The 15461-nt window shown below is 38.4% G+C and overlaps 1 protein-coding gene across 1 annotated transcript in view; it reads left to right on the forward strand.

The window, feature by feature from the left end:
- The window catches only part of RGL3 (ral guanine nucleotide dissociation stimulator like 3), a 45100-nt gene extending 30563 nt beyond the window's left edge, over positions 1–14537 (forward strand). Inside the window, exons 14-17 of the mRNA XM_070935266.1 lie at positions 5384–5528; positions 9710–9859; positions 10697–10811; positions 13463–14537. Of these exons, the coding sequence (XP_070791367.1) occupies positions 5384–5528; positions 9710–9859; positions 10697–10811; positions 13463–14046 (994 nt within the window). The 3' untranslated portion in view covers positions 14047–14537. The remainder of the gene's footprint in view (positions 1–5383; positions 5529–9709; positions 9860–10696; positions 10812–13462) is intronic.
- The last annotated feature ends 924 nt before the right edge of the window (positions 14538–15461 follow it).

The following is a 15461-nucleotide window of genomic DNA, read 5'->3' on the forward strand; positions in this document are numbered from 1 at the left end:
ACATTAAGCATAATTATCCTCATAATCATAATACTAACAATTATCATCTTATTTATACCTCTATCTTAACGTATTTTCTATTCTTCTTTAATCTTCTCCTTTTATTTCCAGTTTCCCTTTTTATTCTCTAACCATTGACAAAGAGCCTGCAGTACAGTGGACTAAAGCACTGTTATTAACAGATTAACATGCTGCTTGCAATTACTGCAAGTTCAAATCTCACCAGGCTCAAGGTTGACTCAGCCTTCCATCCTTTCAAAGGTAGGTGAAATGAGGACCCAGATTGTGGGGGCAATAAGCTGACTTTGTATAAATATACAAAAGTACGAAGGCTATTGTTTAACGCATTGTAAGCCGCCCTGAGTCTCCGGAGAAGGGCGGCATATAAATTAAAGCAAAAAACAAACAAACAAAAAACAACTTCCCATATCATATAATATTCAGTTTGTTCTTTCTCCTTAATTGCTAGTGTTAATCTGTTCATTTCTGCACATGCTAATATTTTCCTAATCACCTTCTCATCAATAGGAATCTCTTCACTTTTCCAATGTTGTGCAAATACAATTCTAGCTGTAGTTAGAACATGGATAATTAAATAAGTGTTCTCTGTATTATAACTTTCAGGTAAAATCCCCAGCAAAAAAATTCTGGTTGTAGCTCAATGTGTTGTTTTATCATTTTTCCAACCATTTTTTTGATCTTTATTTTTGTCCAATATTTTTTTGCTTCTACACATGACCACCACATATTAGAGGAAGATCCAGGTATCTGGTGGCACTTCCAACATTTAGCTGACTTATCTTTAAACATCTTTGCCAATCGCGCCAGTGCAAGGTGCTATCTATAAAACATCTTATACAAGTTCTCTTTATATGCAGTCGACATTGTTAATTTATAATTCCTATCCCACTTATCTAATTCTATCATGTAACCAAAATTTTTCACCCATGCTATCATTGTCTCCTTTACTTGTTCCTCTTCCAACTTTATACCCAATAAGTAGCTATACATTTTCTTTATCAATCTTTCTTCTGTTCCTGTTAATATTTTATCTAATTCTGTTAGTTCTTTATAAAAACCATGTAATTTGGCATTTTCTCATATCTAGAATGTATCTGCACTTGTGAGTACCATGTTATATCGATCCCTTGCTCACTAATTTCTTGTTTAGTTTTGAGTTCCCCCTTTTCATTCAAAATATCTTTATATCTAACATTATTTCCCATATTAATAACATTTGGGTGAATCAATGCTTCCATTGTTGAAAGCCAAACTGGTATCCTTAAATAATGTTCTTCTTTCATTTTCTCCCATACTAATATTAATGCATTCCTTATGTAATATCTTTGAAAGTATCCATGTATCTTGTTTTTACTACAAGAAAGCATGCCAACCCAACTGTAAATCATACCCTTCCAATGGTATTGAGGATTGTATTCCTCAATAAATCCATTCTTTCATCCATGTTACTACAGCAGCCTGATAATACAATTCCCAATTTGGTAACCCAAAACCTCCTCTGCTTCTTATATCTTGCAACATTTTAAAGCTAATTCTTGCTTTTTTCCCTTGCCAAATATACTTATGTATTATTTTATTAAATTCCTCAAAATATTTGTTTTCCAATTTTATCAGGATTGTTTGGAATAAGTAGAGTAATCTTGGCAATATGTTCATTTTAATTGTAGCTATTCTTCCTACCAGTGATAGTTGCAGATTTTTCCATTTTTCCAGATCCATTTGAATTTGTTTCAACAATTTATGGTAATTATCTTCCTTAATCGTTATATATCTTGCTGTCAACTGAATCCCTAGATGTTTTACTTTCTCTACAATCTAAATGTCTATTCTCTTCATTAACTCTTTTTTCTGCTTATCTGTAAGATTTTTCACTATAATCTTGAATCACCAACCAGAAGGTGGGTTCTCTTTTTGGATATCTTGCTCTTCTTGTGTGACTGATGTGCAATATCTGATTCACACTTTCCCCTTTCCAAAATAATTTCTTCATCTTGGACCACGATCCCCTGCTTATTTGAGTTATCATTATCACAACTACCTTGACATGTCACTTTAGTGTTCCTATTAAGGTCAGCAAGGGCACTGTATTTGTTCTTGATCAAGACACATGTCTATTTGAATAAAATGAGTATTGATTTTTCTTGGGATGTATCTCTCGCCATGCATCTTGAATGACTAGTTCTTCCGCCATTTTAAAAAAAGCCTTAGGAAGTGTCTTCCTTGTTTTTTATTTGTCTTTCTAGTTTTACAACCCATTTCCGTATCCACAATTGTGTTAAAGTCTCCCAAAATACATATATTTTCATACTCCAATTCTGTTATTTTTTTAATGAAGCTTTCCATAAAAGTTCTCTTGATTAGTATTTGTGCATATATTGCTACCAAAAGTATCTGTTTATTCTTCATCATTATCTCCACCATCAAAATTCTCCTTCCTCATCCGTAAAAGTTTGTTTAGTATTAGTTTCTTTTACATAAAGGGCTATTCCACTCTTCTTTTGTTGTGGTAAAGAAGTAAATAACTTCCGAATTTTAGGATATTCCAATACTTTCATATTTGTTTTTTAATGTGAACTTCTTATAAACAAATTATGTCTAATTTTAATTTTTCTAATTTATTAAAAGTCCTTTTCCTTTTTATTGCTGAATTCAGTCCATTTATATTAATTGACATTAATTTAATTTCTTCTTCCATAGTTACTTGTAGATGGGTTTTGTCATTCTTATCTCTCTCAGTTCTTTAGCCTTTGCCCCATCTCTTATTACTATTTCCTACTGATCTCTTTCATCTTCTTTTTGCTGCATATTCCACTCTTCTGTAACATCTTCTCGTCATTTGACCTCTTCTTTTCCACTTATTCTCATTTCCTCTTGTGGTCCAAAATATTGTTCGTAAAATTGTTCTGCTTTTTCTATAGAATCCAATCTATGTCTTTGCTCCATCCAAGTCACCAATACTCCCTCCAGAATCAGCCATCTGAAGTTCACTCCATTCTTCATTAGTTGCCTTGTCAGGAATTGGTATTCTTTCCTTATTTCTCTTACTCTCCTCGGAATCTGTTTTAGTACTACTATTTCCTTCCCTTTATATTTTATAGGCTCATCTCTTGCTTTTTGTAGAATCTCTGCCTTTATTGCTTTTTTTGTAAATCTCACATGGACCTCCCTAGGAAGTCTGTGTCTCACCACATATCTAGTATTAACACTGAATATTTCATCAATATCTGCCAAAAAAATTTCTTTGTCCACCTCTAAGGCATCTGCCAGCAACTCTGCCATTATCTCTGCTAGATTTTCTCCTTTTTCTTCCTCCATATTCTGGAACCGCAGATAATAATCAGTTTTATCCATTTCCACTGATATTATTATTCTTTCTTTATTTTTGTCTGCTAGTGTAAGTCTATTATCAACTTCATCCACTTCCCCCCCCGCTTGTTCCACTTTTTCTTCTACTTTCTGCATGCGTTGTTCATTGCTTGCCATCATTTGTTGAATGTTCTCTAATTTGTCCTCTACTTTCTCTAATTTGTCCTCTACTTTCCCTGTTTTTTCTTTGAAGTCATCATGCAGTGCTTGGATCAACCCTTTTAATTCTACCTGCATTGCATTCACCTTCTTTTGTTGTAACAAAGCATCCAAGGTCCTCTGTCCCGATGGGCTTGAAGCTGCTGCTGAAGCTGCTGAAGATGGTGCTGACTGTGTTTTCCTCATTTTGGGTTGTTTTAGTATTTGTAATCCACAAGGAGAAGAGAAGAAAGTGTAATTATCCATTGTAATCCAAGGGTAAAAAGAGAAAAAAACAGAGAAGGAACAAAGAGCAGAAAGAAAAACAAAAATGGTTTATAATCCAAAAATTATCAATCATTTAATCCCATCCTTCTTATTGCTTTCTTCGGGTTCTTCAGACCCTAATCTTTATTATCCAACAAAAAGGGATAATGTATCGATAAGTTGTACTCCACATTGGCCTGCCAAGCCCCAATTGTTTTATATTTACTAATGAAGAGTTCACAGAGCAAAATAATAAAAAAAAAACAAAGCCTTTTGCTGTTTATATTTCCCTTTGAGTTTCAAGAGCTAGATTGTTTAGAAATAACAAGTCTCAGTGTTACGCTCTCTATCTCAGTTGTTCAGTTTGACCAGCTTATAGCACCAGAGTTGTTTTCCTGGCAGTCAATTCTTATCTTCAATTACGCAATCTCTCAAAATTATGTACTTTGTGGATTCATAGCTCCCGGCTTCCACTTTCCTCTTCTGCCAGTAGATGGCACTGTGACTTTGCTACTCTCTCTTCCTCTTTTGCTTTCTCTTTTTTAGAGTATATTCCAGTTTAGATTTTCATAGAAATAAAATAATAATAAAAAAAAGCAAAAAAAGCAAATCTGTATATCAAAATATTGTAACCTCCAAGGCTTCTGTACTATCCAATACTATATTTGAGATATCCAGTCTAGCTTTTAATTACAAAATATTCTCATTCTTTTCTAAGAAGTTTCTAAAAAGTTCTTCAGCTTAACTTCCTGTCAAGATGGGTCTAAGGCTCTCCTCGCCACTTTCCAGGAGAGGTGGAGAAGAAAAAACAATTCCACCTCCTCTTTTAGGTCCCACTTTCACCAGCTATTCTCCAGGGGGGCTCTTCTCTCCATTAATGTTAAAAATTCAAAGTTGGAAAAACTCTCACCCAGCTCAATCACACTGACAGTCAATCTCTGATGCTTCCTTCCTGTGGCTGTCCCAGCTTCGGTCCAGCACACAATGGCCATTTTTCCTCTTCGTCGGTTTTGAGAGCCTTCTCCAGATCAATCAGGGAGTTTGCAGGCTCCCTGAGATCAGCAGTGTGCTCTCTTCATTCATCACCACTTCAAGGCGATTTCTGATAGGACCTCCTGGTGGCTTGGATTTTGGTGCTGTCCCTGGAGTCATCTCGCCGTGACATCATCCACACTCTCTAATGAATTATTTCTGAAGCACATTCTATAAAGAGTGATGCAAGGTTGGTCTGAGAATTAGAAAAATGATACTCAGAGCAAATGATGAGACCAAGACATAAACCCAGTGATGAATTACATGCCAGGGAATAACTTTGACCTGAGCAGCTTCTGAAGTACAAAATCCAGATTCCACCCCCAGATCTATACTAGCCACTCATATATGGGCTGCTCATATACACATAGATGATTTGTGCTTCTAGGTTGAAACAGGGTTAGATCAGAGTATTATGAAGGGCTAAATAATGAGATGGATGTGATGATATGCTAGGATCCATTTGATTTTATTCTAGTATGGAGAGAGATGAGGAATATGTGAAACTGCATGTTTCCCTTAACTCTGTGTCTGGCCCCCTTTCTCTCCTTCTCTGCAGACTCCGCTTGAGCTCAGAACCATCTGCAACTCCTTCTGGGTCTGAAAAGACTGGAACTATGCCATTGGGTTCCTCTAATAGCCTTAACTCTGAAGATGGATCCAGTGTCCCTTGCTCCCCAACATGGGTATCCCCTGGCGTCAAGGTGACATGTTTATTTTTATTTCTAAAACTGTCTTGGGATTCTTGCAAATCAGAAATGGTAACCTTTTTCAAGCTGGTGGCGTCCAAAAGTGTGAAAATATTATACTATCATTCCCAAAGTGGGGAAGGAGAGATTATTATTCAGATTTAGAAGTTGTATTTGTAGACTCCAAACTGGAAGAAGCTGCCTTAGAATAAGGAGGTTATTTTCTTTCTTTTCAGCAATATAAAAACCTGGAAGGTGTTCCAGAAAATTTGATGCAGATTGCATCAAATCCAGGATCAAGTCATTAATTATTGCTTTATTTCTAGGATCAGTTGCAGATTATCTGCAGTGACACAGCCAAGGAATGTCAATAGGGAAGACGCCCTCCCCCTTGTTTCATTGGCTGATTTGTAGATGAGGTGGAATCTATTGCAGGAAGTAGGATTACATTGGATACAGATTTATGGACTGAGAAAGACTTAATTTCAAGTCATAGAAATCATAGAATCATAGAACTGGAAGGGACTTTGGAGGTATTCTAGTCCAATTTCTTGCCCAAGGTAGGAGTTCTTATTCCATCCCAGACAAATGCATGTCCAATCTTTTCTTGAAAACCTCCAATGAAGGAACACCCAAAACTCCAGGAGGCAAGCTATTCCGTTGACTAATTGTTCTGTCAGGAAATTTCTCTTTCATTCTAGGTTGGAACTCTCTTTGATACACTTCCACCCATTGCATCTTGCCCTGCCCTCAGGTGCTTTGGAGAATAAGTTGACCCCCTCTTCTTTGTAACAGCCCTTCAACTACTTGAAGAGAAATAAAAATAAACATGTCACCTTGACGCCAGGGGATACCCATGTTGGGGAGCAAGGGACACTATCATATCTTCATTAAGCCATATCTTCATTAGGTTAAACGTACCTAGTTTCCTTAACTGTTCATCATAAAAGTGCAAGACCTTAGTCACTTTTTGAATACTTATTTCACAGCCTGCAGTTCCTTTCCCAAGGAAAAAACTAGCAACAAACCACCTATTTTTTAGAATAGAACAATTGATTGTGAGAAGTTGCAACCTTCTTGGTGTCTGGTGAAGGTGCCAAATTAGCATGGCATCTTCAAGTAATATACCTTCCCTTCAGGGAAGCAGATGCACAAGTCATGATGTCTTCTGGGTAGGCTCATTGGCTTGTCCGGGGCAAATGTGGAGTGGGGTGGGAGAGGGGCAGTAGTTTTTGAAAAAAGTACATTACACACTTTACATTTGTAAGCTCCCAAAATTATAAAATAGATTGAGATGTTAAATAATGTTTATTAAACCAGAAATAGAATTGTACATAAAATATACATAACAGAACAATGTTTAAAAGTAACCAAAATAGGAAGTCTCAGTTTATATTATTTTTAAATCAATTTCATCCCTGATTTATTATTTTTGCTATTAGCATGAACTATTGCCTCCTCCTTAGTTTTCCCCTCAACTTCACTTCTTTGCCTCTGCATTTCTTTGACTTGGAGCCTGATAGAAAGCTTCATCTTAGCATCTAGTTCCCCAGAAACAAGCCTCCTTTCTCCCTCCCTCCCTCCCTGCCCTCCCATGCTTACTACTTTCCAAAAACATCAACCTTGAAAGACAGCAGGAAATCAAATCTTGTGTATGATCATGTGATGGGTGCTGGGTAGACATGTTCATTCTTTAGATGAATCCTTTCCTTTAAGACTAATATGTTTAATGTGACACAGTATAAGCTTTTTATGGTGTAGATACCATGGAAGCAAAATCTATGCTACCCTCATTAAGCATGTGGGTGTTTGTATAACCTAGGGCTAGGCTATAATTATAATTATATACAAGGCTAAGCAATAATGTTTTTTTTTATTGAAGAGTTTTACAAAAAAAATTTTTTTTTTACAAATATTTCCCCATCCCCACTCCCTTCCTTACCCCCCACCCACCCACCCCCGAACTTCCCAGAACAAAATACAGGGTATAACAATTAACAATCATATACTAAACTAAGCTAACTAACTATGGATTCCTATCCCCCCCTTCACACTTTAACTCTCCTTTTACTTAACTAAATATAAATACTCTTAATTTTTCTATTCATTCATAAGCTATTTGATACTTTTTAGTCCGATATTTGTTTTGAATATAATCAATCCATCTTCTCCATTCCAATATATATCTTTCTTGTGAATGATCTTTCAAATATGCTGAAATTTTCGCCATTTCTGCCAAGTTCGCTACTTTTAATGTCCATTCTTCAATAGTAGACAAATCTTCTTTCTTCCAATATTGTGCCACCAAAAGTCTAGCTGCAGTTATTAAATTTAAAACCAATTTAGTTTCTATAACTGTACAATCTGTGATTATACCCAGCAAAAACAATTGTGGAGTAAACTTTATCTTCTTTTTAAGAATATTTTGGATAATCCACCATATTTTAATCCAAAATGCTTTAACTTTTTTACAAGTCCACCATATATGATAATAACTGGCATCATTACAATCACATCTCCAACACTTAGATTGCAAATTTGGATACATACAAGCCAACTTTTTAGAATCTAAATGCCATCAGTAGAGCATTTTATAAAAATTTTCTCTTAAATTTTGTGCTTGCGTAAATTTTACATTTGTAACTCATATTTTTTCCCAAGTTTCCATCATTATTGGTTCCTGAATGTTTTGTGCCCAGTTTATCATACAATCCTTAACTAATTCCGTTTCTGAATCTATTTCTATCAATAAATTATATAATCTTTTTATATGCATTTGACCTTGATCTCTAATTTGTTTTACCAAATTTTCCTTGTTCTGCATGATATCAATTCTCTGATCTTCTTTCCATCTAGCTTGCAACTGTCCATACTGAAACCAAGTTTGAATTATTCTTTCTTCTTTTAATGCTTTTCAAGATTTTAACTGCAATATACCCCCTTCCATTTTAAGAAGCTCTTTATAGGTAATCACCTCTTGCTTTTGTTCTACACTTATGTTCTCTATCGCATGTCTGGGTATTGCCCATATAGGTATCTTATAATTTAACTTATATTGATACTTTTTCCAAACTCGTAACAAGGCATTCCTTAGAATATGGCTTTTAAAGGTCATATGGCTTTTAAAGTAATAATGTCCTTGAAACTTATATAGCTTGCCAGGAAGGATCAACGGTTAATCTACATACCTGTTCATGCACACACATAATCTGCTCATGCCTTCATCAATATTTCCTCTCTCCCTTTTCTACCCAAGACCAGTTCAAATAAGGTGGCTTAGTTGCTGAGGATTGAGTGCCTTTACTTATTATTAATGGCAGCTGCCAATCACATTGATTGGCTGCCCACTGCAAAAAGTGAGTGGAGCTTGCATTTCTCCTTGCATTTGTGACTGAGGAGTAAATGTGCCCACTGGATGGCAAGTATTCAAGTATTAGGTATCCATACCCTACTTCACTTATCAACATGGGTGTTTGCCGTAATGGGTGAGTAATTTTTCACTACCTTCTATATAGAACAGACAGGTTAAGTTTCTACCCAGAAGATTACATGGATGACAATCTGATACTGTACTGGGAAATATTGATCATTCACAAATACTATTTGAAAACTATTTAAATCTTCCTAGTCATTTTTTCTACCAAATTAAAATTTCGCTAAATGGTGTGATTAATTAGTTCTCTAATTTCTACAATGAATTTAAATTATTTTTCACTGCCTAATTCAGAGGTATGTATGGATTCCTTAGCTCTCTTCTTTCCCATTCATTTCTCAATCTTGGTAATGTACAGGCATGTAGACTTTAACTCCCAGAAACCCACAGCCAGCATGGCTATTGATGAGATCTTCACGAGTTGAAGTCCACACACCTGAAATAAGTGACAAGGCTGAGAAACCTTGCTCTAGATACTTTGGTTCATTTTTGTTCTAGATCACTTATTTTGTAAGATTTGTTCTTCACCTTCTCAGTTCGCAGCTTCCATGTACAGAAACTATAATCCTGGGGAATTCCTGGTTTTACTTTAGATTTTAATACTAGGCTCTCTGGTTAGGCTCTCAGAATACACCATTTGTTCCCCCAACATCACAGGTTATAGTTTGCATACACAAAAGTCTCTCATGGCACATCAAAAATGATGAAGTATGCCACTTTAAAAGCCATGATATTTCACTTTTGGTCATTTTCTTCTGCTTAGGATCCATCTGTAACTCAGTGGAAAACCTGTCCTCTGCGTGAGCAGCCTGTGCCAACTTGTATCTCTAAACAGGGAGAAACAGAAACTCGCATTGTCCGTGTCCATATGAACAATATCTGTGGAAATGGAAACCTTTATCGCAGCATTCTGGTAAGTTTCCAAGAGAGGGTAGTATGGTGGAAGGGAAGCCACAAGTTCTGGATTGCAGGAAATATCTTGGACAGGTTTAATAAGACATGACTGGAAAGCATGCCAAAAGATAACACATGATTAAAGTGATGAGGGTTCTCTGATTGCACCAGAAGGGTGAAGGGAATCAGGAATTCCCCACGTTTACAGTTTCTGTATATGGAAACTGTGAACTGAGAAAGTGAAGAATAAATCTCACAAAATAAGTGATCTAGAACAAAAAGGAATCAACGTATCTAGAGCAAAGTTTCTCAACCTTGGCAGTTTTCAGGTGTGTGGATTTCAACTCCTGAAGTTCTCATCAACAGTCATGCTGGCTGTGGGTTTCTGGGAGTGAAAGTCTACATGCCTGTAAATTGCAAAGATTGAGAAATGAACGGGAAAGAAGAGAGCTAAGCAAATCCATATATACCTCTGAAACTTTTATGATGAAGGCTGAAAATTATGGGAACTGTCCAATGCAACTGGAGGACATTAGTGAAGACAAGCCATTTCTGGAGATTTGCCAACAACATATTTGAGGATTGTGGTGTGTATGGAGATACAATTAGTGTATTTTTTATTTTTTTCAAAAGCAGACAGCATTTTTAGATAAGGGGTCTACTTAATGCAATACACTAGAGAATGGGCAACTCAGAGCCAACAATGTCTTCACTGAGACCACTTTTCTATTTGGTCAGTAATATGCCATTTATATGGGTTGTTTCATCTTTTAACAATGTTTTACACTGTGTTATCATATAGCTGGGTCTATGAGACTCACCTATGGTTACCTATGTGGATGATTTCTCTCTACAGATCACTAGCCAGGATAAGACCACAGCTGTGATACAGCGGGCCTTGCAGAAGCACAAACTGGAAGAGGATTCACCATGCAACTACCAACTTCTGCAACTTCTGGGAGATGGTCAAGGTAAGAATCGCAGAATCCTAGAAGATATCCTAGGACAGCTGTAGGCCAGCAAAACAGTGGTGCAGCATGTGATTGGCAGGATCAGCCATAAAGGATTCAGATGCCTATACACCAACTCAAAGTTTGGGGAACAAGCAGGGAGTGTTTGAAATATTAGTACACAAGGGCAGGTATGATATACTTGCCATTACTGAAACTTGGTGGGATGAAATTCACAACTGGAATGTACTGATGGAAGGATATAAACTGGACAAAGAAACAGATTAGAGAAGATAGAACTGCATTATAACAGAATATAGAATAACAGAGTTGGAAGGGACCTTGGATGTCTTCCTGCTCAGGCAGGAACCCTATACCATTTCAGAGAAATGGTTGTCCAATCTCTTCTTAAAAACCTCCAGTGTTGGAGCTTCTAGAGCAGTGTTTCTCAACCTTGGTAGCTTGAAGATGGGTGGACTTCAACTCCCAGAATCCCCCAGCCAGCAGCGCTGGCTGGGGGATTCTGGGAGTTGAAGTCCACCCATCTTCAAGCTACCAAGGTTGAGAAACACTGCTCTAGAGGCAAGTCGTTCCACTGATTAATTGTTTTAACTATCAGGAAATTTCTTCTTAGTTCTTCTTGCTTCTCTCCTTGATTAGTTTCCATCCATTGCTTCTTGTCCGGCCTTCAGGTGCTCTGGAGAATAGATTGACTCCCTCAACCTATTATTGCATTATATGTAAAAGCAGTGGTGAAATCCGGCCAGATCTATCCGGCTTGCGCGAACCAGTAGCACCAGTGGTGGGAGGCTCTGCCCACCAGTCGGGATGTCATTACGTCTAGTTTTTGACCCTCTGCGTATGCGCAGAAGAGACACATGCAAGCTCACACTCCCGAACCAGTAGCGAAGGTAAGTGCATTTCACCACTGTGTAAGAGATCACTACATCTCTACAGAAATGCTAAAACCAAGGATGAAAGCCTCCTAGAATGCATATGGGTTAATATGAAAGGAAAAAAGAATCTGCCCACTCTAGATGAGTTCAAATCACTAGTACCTGATGGATTACATCCCAGAGTTCTGAAGGAGCTGGCAAATGTGATCTCGGAACCACTGAATCATATCTTTCAAAGATCCTGGAGCACTAGAGAACTACCAGAGGACCAGAAAAGAACTGATGTGGTTCCCATCTTCAAAAAAGATGGGGAAAACAGATCCAGGAAACTACAGATCAATCAGTCTGACATCAATACAGTATCTGGGAAGTTCCTGGAAAAGATAATTAACCAGCAGATCTGCGAACACCTAGAAGCAAGCAGAGTTATAACAAGAAGACAACCCAGGTTTGTCAAAAACAGATCATGCCAAACAAATATTTCATTCTTTGTCAAAATGACAAAATTAGTGGACCAGCAAAATGTTGTGGTATACATAGTATACTTGGATTTCAGTAAGGCATTTGAAAAAGTAGACCACGACCTACTTATAGTAAGCTTTAAAAATGTGGGCTAGACAGTATCACTACCAGATGGATTTGTAACTAGGTGACAAATCACACTCAATTTGTATCCTTAATGGAACCACATTTACATGGAGGGAAGTAAGACACTGGGTATCCCAAGGTTCTCTTTTAGCCTCAGTGCTCTTCAATATTTTTATAAACTATTTAGGTGAGGGGACAGAAGGGGAACTCATGAAATTTGCAGACAAAAAGCTGGCAGGAATAGCCAACACCCCCAAAGATAGCCTCAAGATCCAGAAGGATTTCAACTTGAACACTGGGCCCCATCTAACAAAATGAAATTCAGTAGTGAGGAATGTAAAGTTTTAACCAAATGTACAGATAATTAGATGTAAGTAAATTAAATTAATTAATTAGATGTGATTAAATTACAGGAGATTAGATGAAACCTGGCTCAATAGCAGTAACTGCAAGAGGGATCTTGAAGTCCTAATGGACAATCACTTAAATATGACAGTGTGCTGCAGCTGCCAAAAAAAGCCAACATAACTTTAGGCTGCATTAACAGAGGGATAGAATCATGATCACGTGAAGTGTCCGTACCATTTTATAATGCCTTGATAAGACCACACTTGTAATACTGCATCCAGTTTCGATCACCACAATATTAAAAAGAGGTTGAGACTCTGGAAAGGGTGCAGAGAAGAGCAACAAAGATGATTAGGGGACTGGAGGCTAAAATATATGAAAAACGGTTGCAGGAACTGGGTATGTCTAGTTTAATGAAGAGAAGGACTAGGGGTGGTGACATGATAACAGTGTTCCAATATTTGAGAGGCTGCCACAAAGAAGAGGGAGTCAACCTATTTTCCAAAGTACCAGAAGGCAAGACAAGAAGCAATGGATGGAAACTAATCAAAAAGAGAAGCAACCTAGAACTAAGGAGAAATTTCCTGACAGTGAGAACAGTCAACCAACGGAACAGTTTGCCTTCAGAAGTTGTGGAAGTTCCATCACTGGAGGCTTTTAAAAAGAAACTGGATAGCCATTTGTCTGGTATAGGGTCTCCTGCTTGAGCAGTGGGTTGGACTAGAAGATCTCCAAGGTCCCTTCCAACTCTGTTATTCTGTTAAAATTGAGGGAGGGGAGATGCTGCTAGCCTTGCTCACTCTCATTCTTTCTGCGTTTTGTTCTTTTTCTCCCCTGAAGAGCTGCTGATTCCCGACAGTGCAAATGTTTTCTATGCCATGAATCCTGCTGGACCCCATGACTTCTTCCTGCTCCAGAAAAAGGGAATCACCAGCGAATCACACTTGAGGATAAAGTCTGGGAACCATGCTGCTCTTTGCCACATTCCCTCTCTCAAAGATTTTGACACCAGTGCTCTTTCTGCCAGTTCATGCTTCATATTTTCACATAGTGCACCGAATAGCCCAATTTCCCTTTCTCCATCACCCCCTGCTGAGGATCCACACTTTAGATCATGTCTTTCAGCACACCCATTTCCAGCTCCTTCCTCCTGGTTTCTGGAAAATCAGTCAGCAATAGCCACCCCTGATTCTCCTCCTCCCTGTCTTTCTCTTCCTCAACACCCACTTCCCTTGGAAACCAGGAGTCCAGTTCCCCCTCTTGTTGTGCAGAAGTTGCTGGCACCTCCTTCTGTGCCACAATCACCTTCTTATGCCTCCAAGATGACATCATTTTGGTCAAAGTCCCCACCAACCTCTCCTCGAGAAATCCAGAGTAATCAAGAGTTGAACAGCATAGGAACAGATCTTCAAAGCCAGAGATAGCTTGTCTGATTATAACAGTTCTGTAACACATGCAAGTGGCTAAGGAACAGGAGAACCCACAAAAGATTGTAATTATTCTGAATTGGTCATCTGTGGGATCTTGCTTTGTTCACTCAGATTCCTCCTGAGAGATCTACAGCCACACTTCCCAAAGGTCATCAATCCTAAAAAGCAGCTTTTGCCATCTGTGATTACAAGGAGCAATTTGAGAAGTCCCCAAACAATAGTGCCTGGTTGCTTCAAAAAACTGAGCTAGTCTTTGGTTTTAAGGGAAGGTAATATTCACATATTCATGACCTCCAAAATTTAGTAGTGTATTCAAGGGCAGACCTGGGTAAACAGATGCTCTGTGATAGTGCTATCTATGCTAGGTGAAAGCATACATTTTTTTTACATGATTCTGTAATATTTCCCATTTTTGTTGCTTGTAGAACTATATGGAGTCCACACAATCTATCCCGGCTTTGCTGCACAGACCCACCAAATCCCAAACACAGTGGTAGGCAGGTATGACAAGCTTCAATAAACCTGTGCTACACCTTTTAAGCCTTCTTCCTTCCTGCTCTCCAGATATTCCAGTTACTGTGAGAATGTACGCATGTTTCAAAGAGCGGTACAAATCTTTTTTTAATTAAATTAATCAAGATTCTCTGAATGCCAGAATATCCAGAAAATGCCAGAAAATTATTTTGTGCTGCTTGCTCAATTCTATCACAGTTATAAGTAACGGGGTTGGAATAACTCTATGAACAAGATGCATGAGGCAGCTAATATAAGAACCAGACTGTAGTCCAGTGGTGGGATTCTGGGGGTTCTAGGGGGTTCGGCCGAATCCTTTGTTAAATTGCTGGCTCGCCCCGCCCCTTGCCCCGCCCCTCCGCACTACTATTTATTGCCAATAAATGGGGCGGGCGAGCCAGCAATTTAACAAACGGTTCGGTGTTTTTTTGTAATTTATTGGCCCCACAGCACACCGAACTGTTTGTTAAATTGCTGGCTTGCCCGCCCCTTGCCCTGCCCCGCCTCCCATCTGCGCGGCGTCAGCCTACCCTAGCCCAGGGCTGGGCAATTGTGGCTCTTTTACAACGTTTGCACTTCAACTCCCGCCTAGCCCATTCTGGGGAATTGTGGAGAATTCTGGGAGTTGAAGTCCACAAGTCTTAAAGCTGCCAAGGTGGGAGACATCAAGCATGAAGATGGCCAAGTATCCTCCTTGAAAGACAACAGTTGAACATCAGGAGAGCTGTAAGAGGGCAGAGCTACATTTGGAAATTTTCGCATTTTTGCAGGTGGTGCATTACGATCTGGTGTCTGCAATGGAGAGCAAAATCCGGCGTATTTGCGGGACAAGGCAGCCCTCATCTCCTGTCGCTTGGGACTCGGAGCAGTAAACAGCGTCTGGTTCGGGGGAGCAG

The sequence above is a fragment of the Pituophis catenifer genome, unplaced genomic scaffold (assembly GCF_029215685.1).
Source record: "Pituophis catenifer annectens isolate HBS135680 unplaced genomic scaffold, rPitCat1.0.hap2 SCAF_2, whole genome shotgun sequence".
Taxonomy (NCBI): Eukaryota; Metazoa; Chordata; class Lepidosauria; order Squamata; family Colubridae; genus Pituophis; species Pituophis catenifer.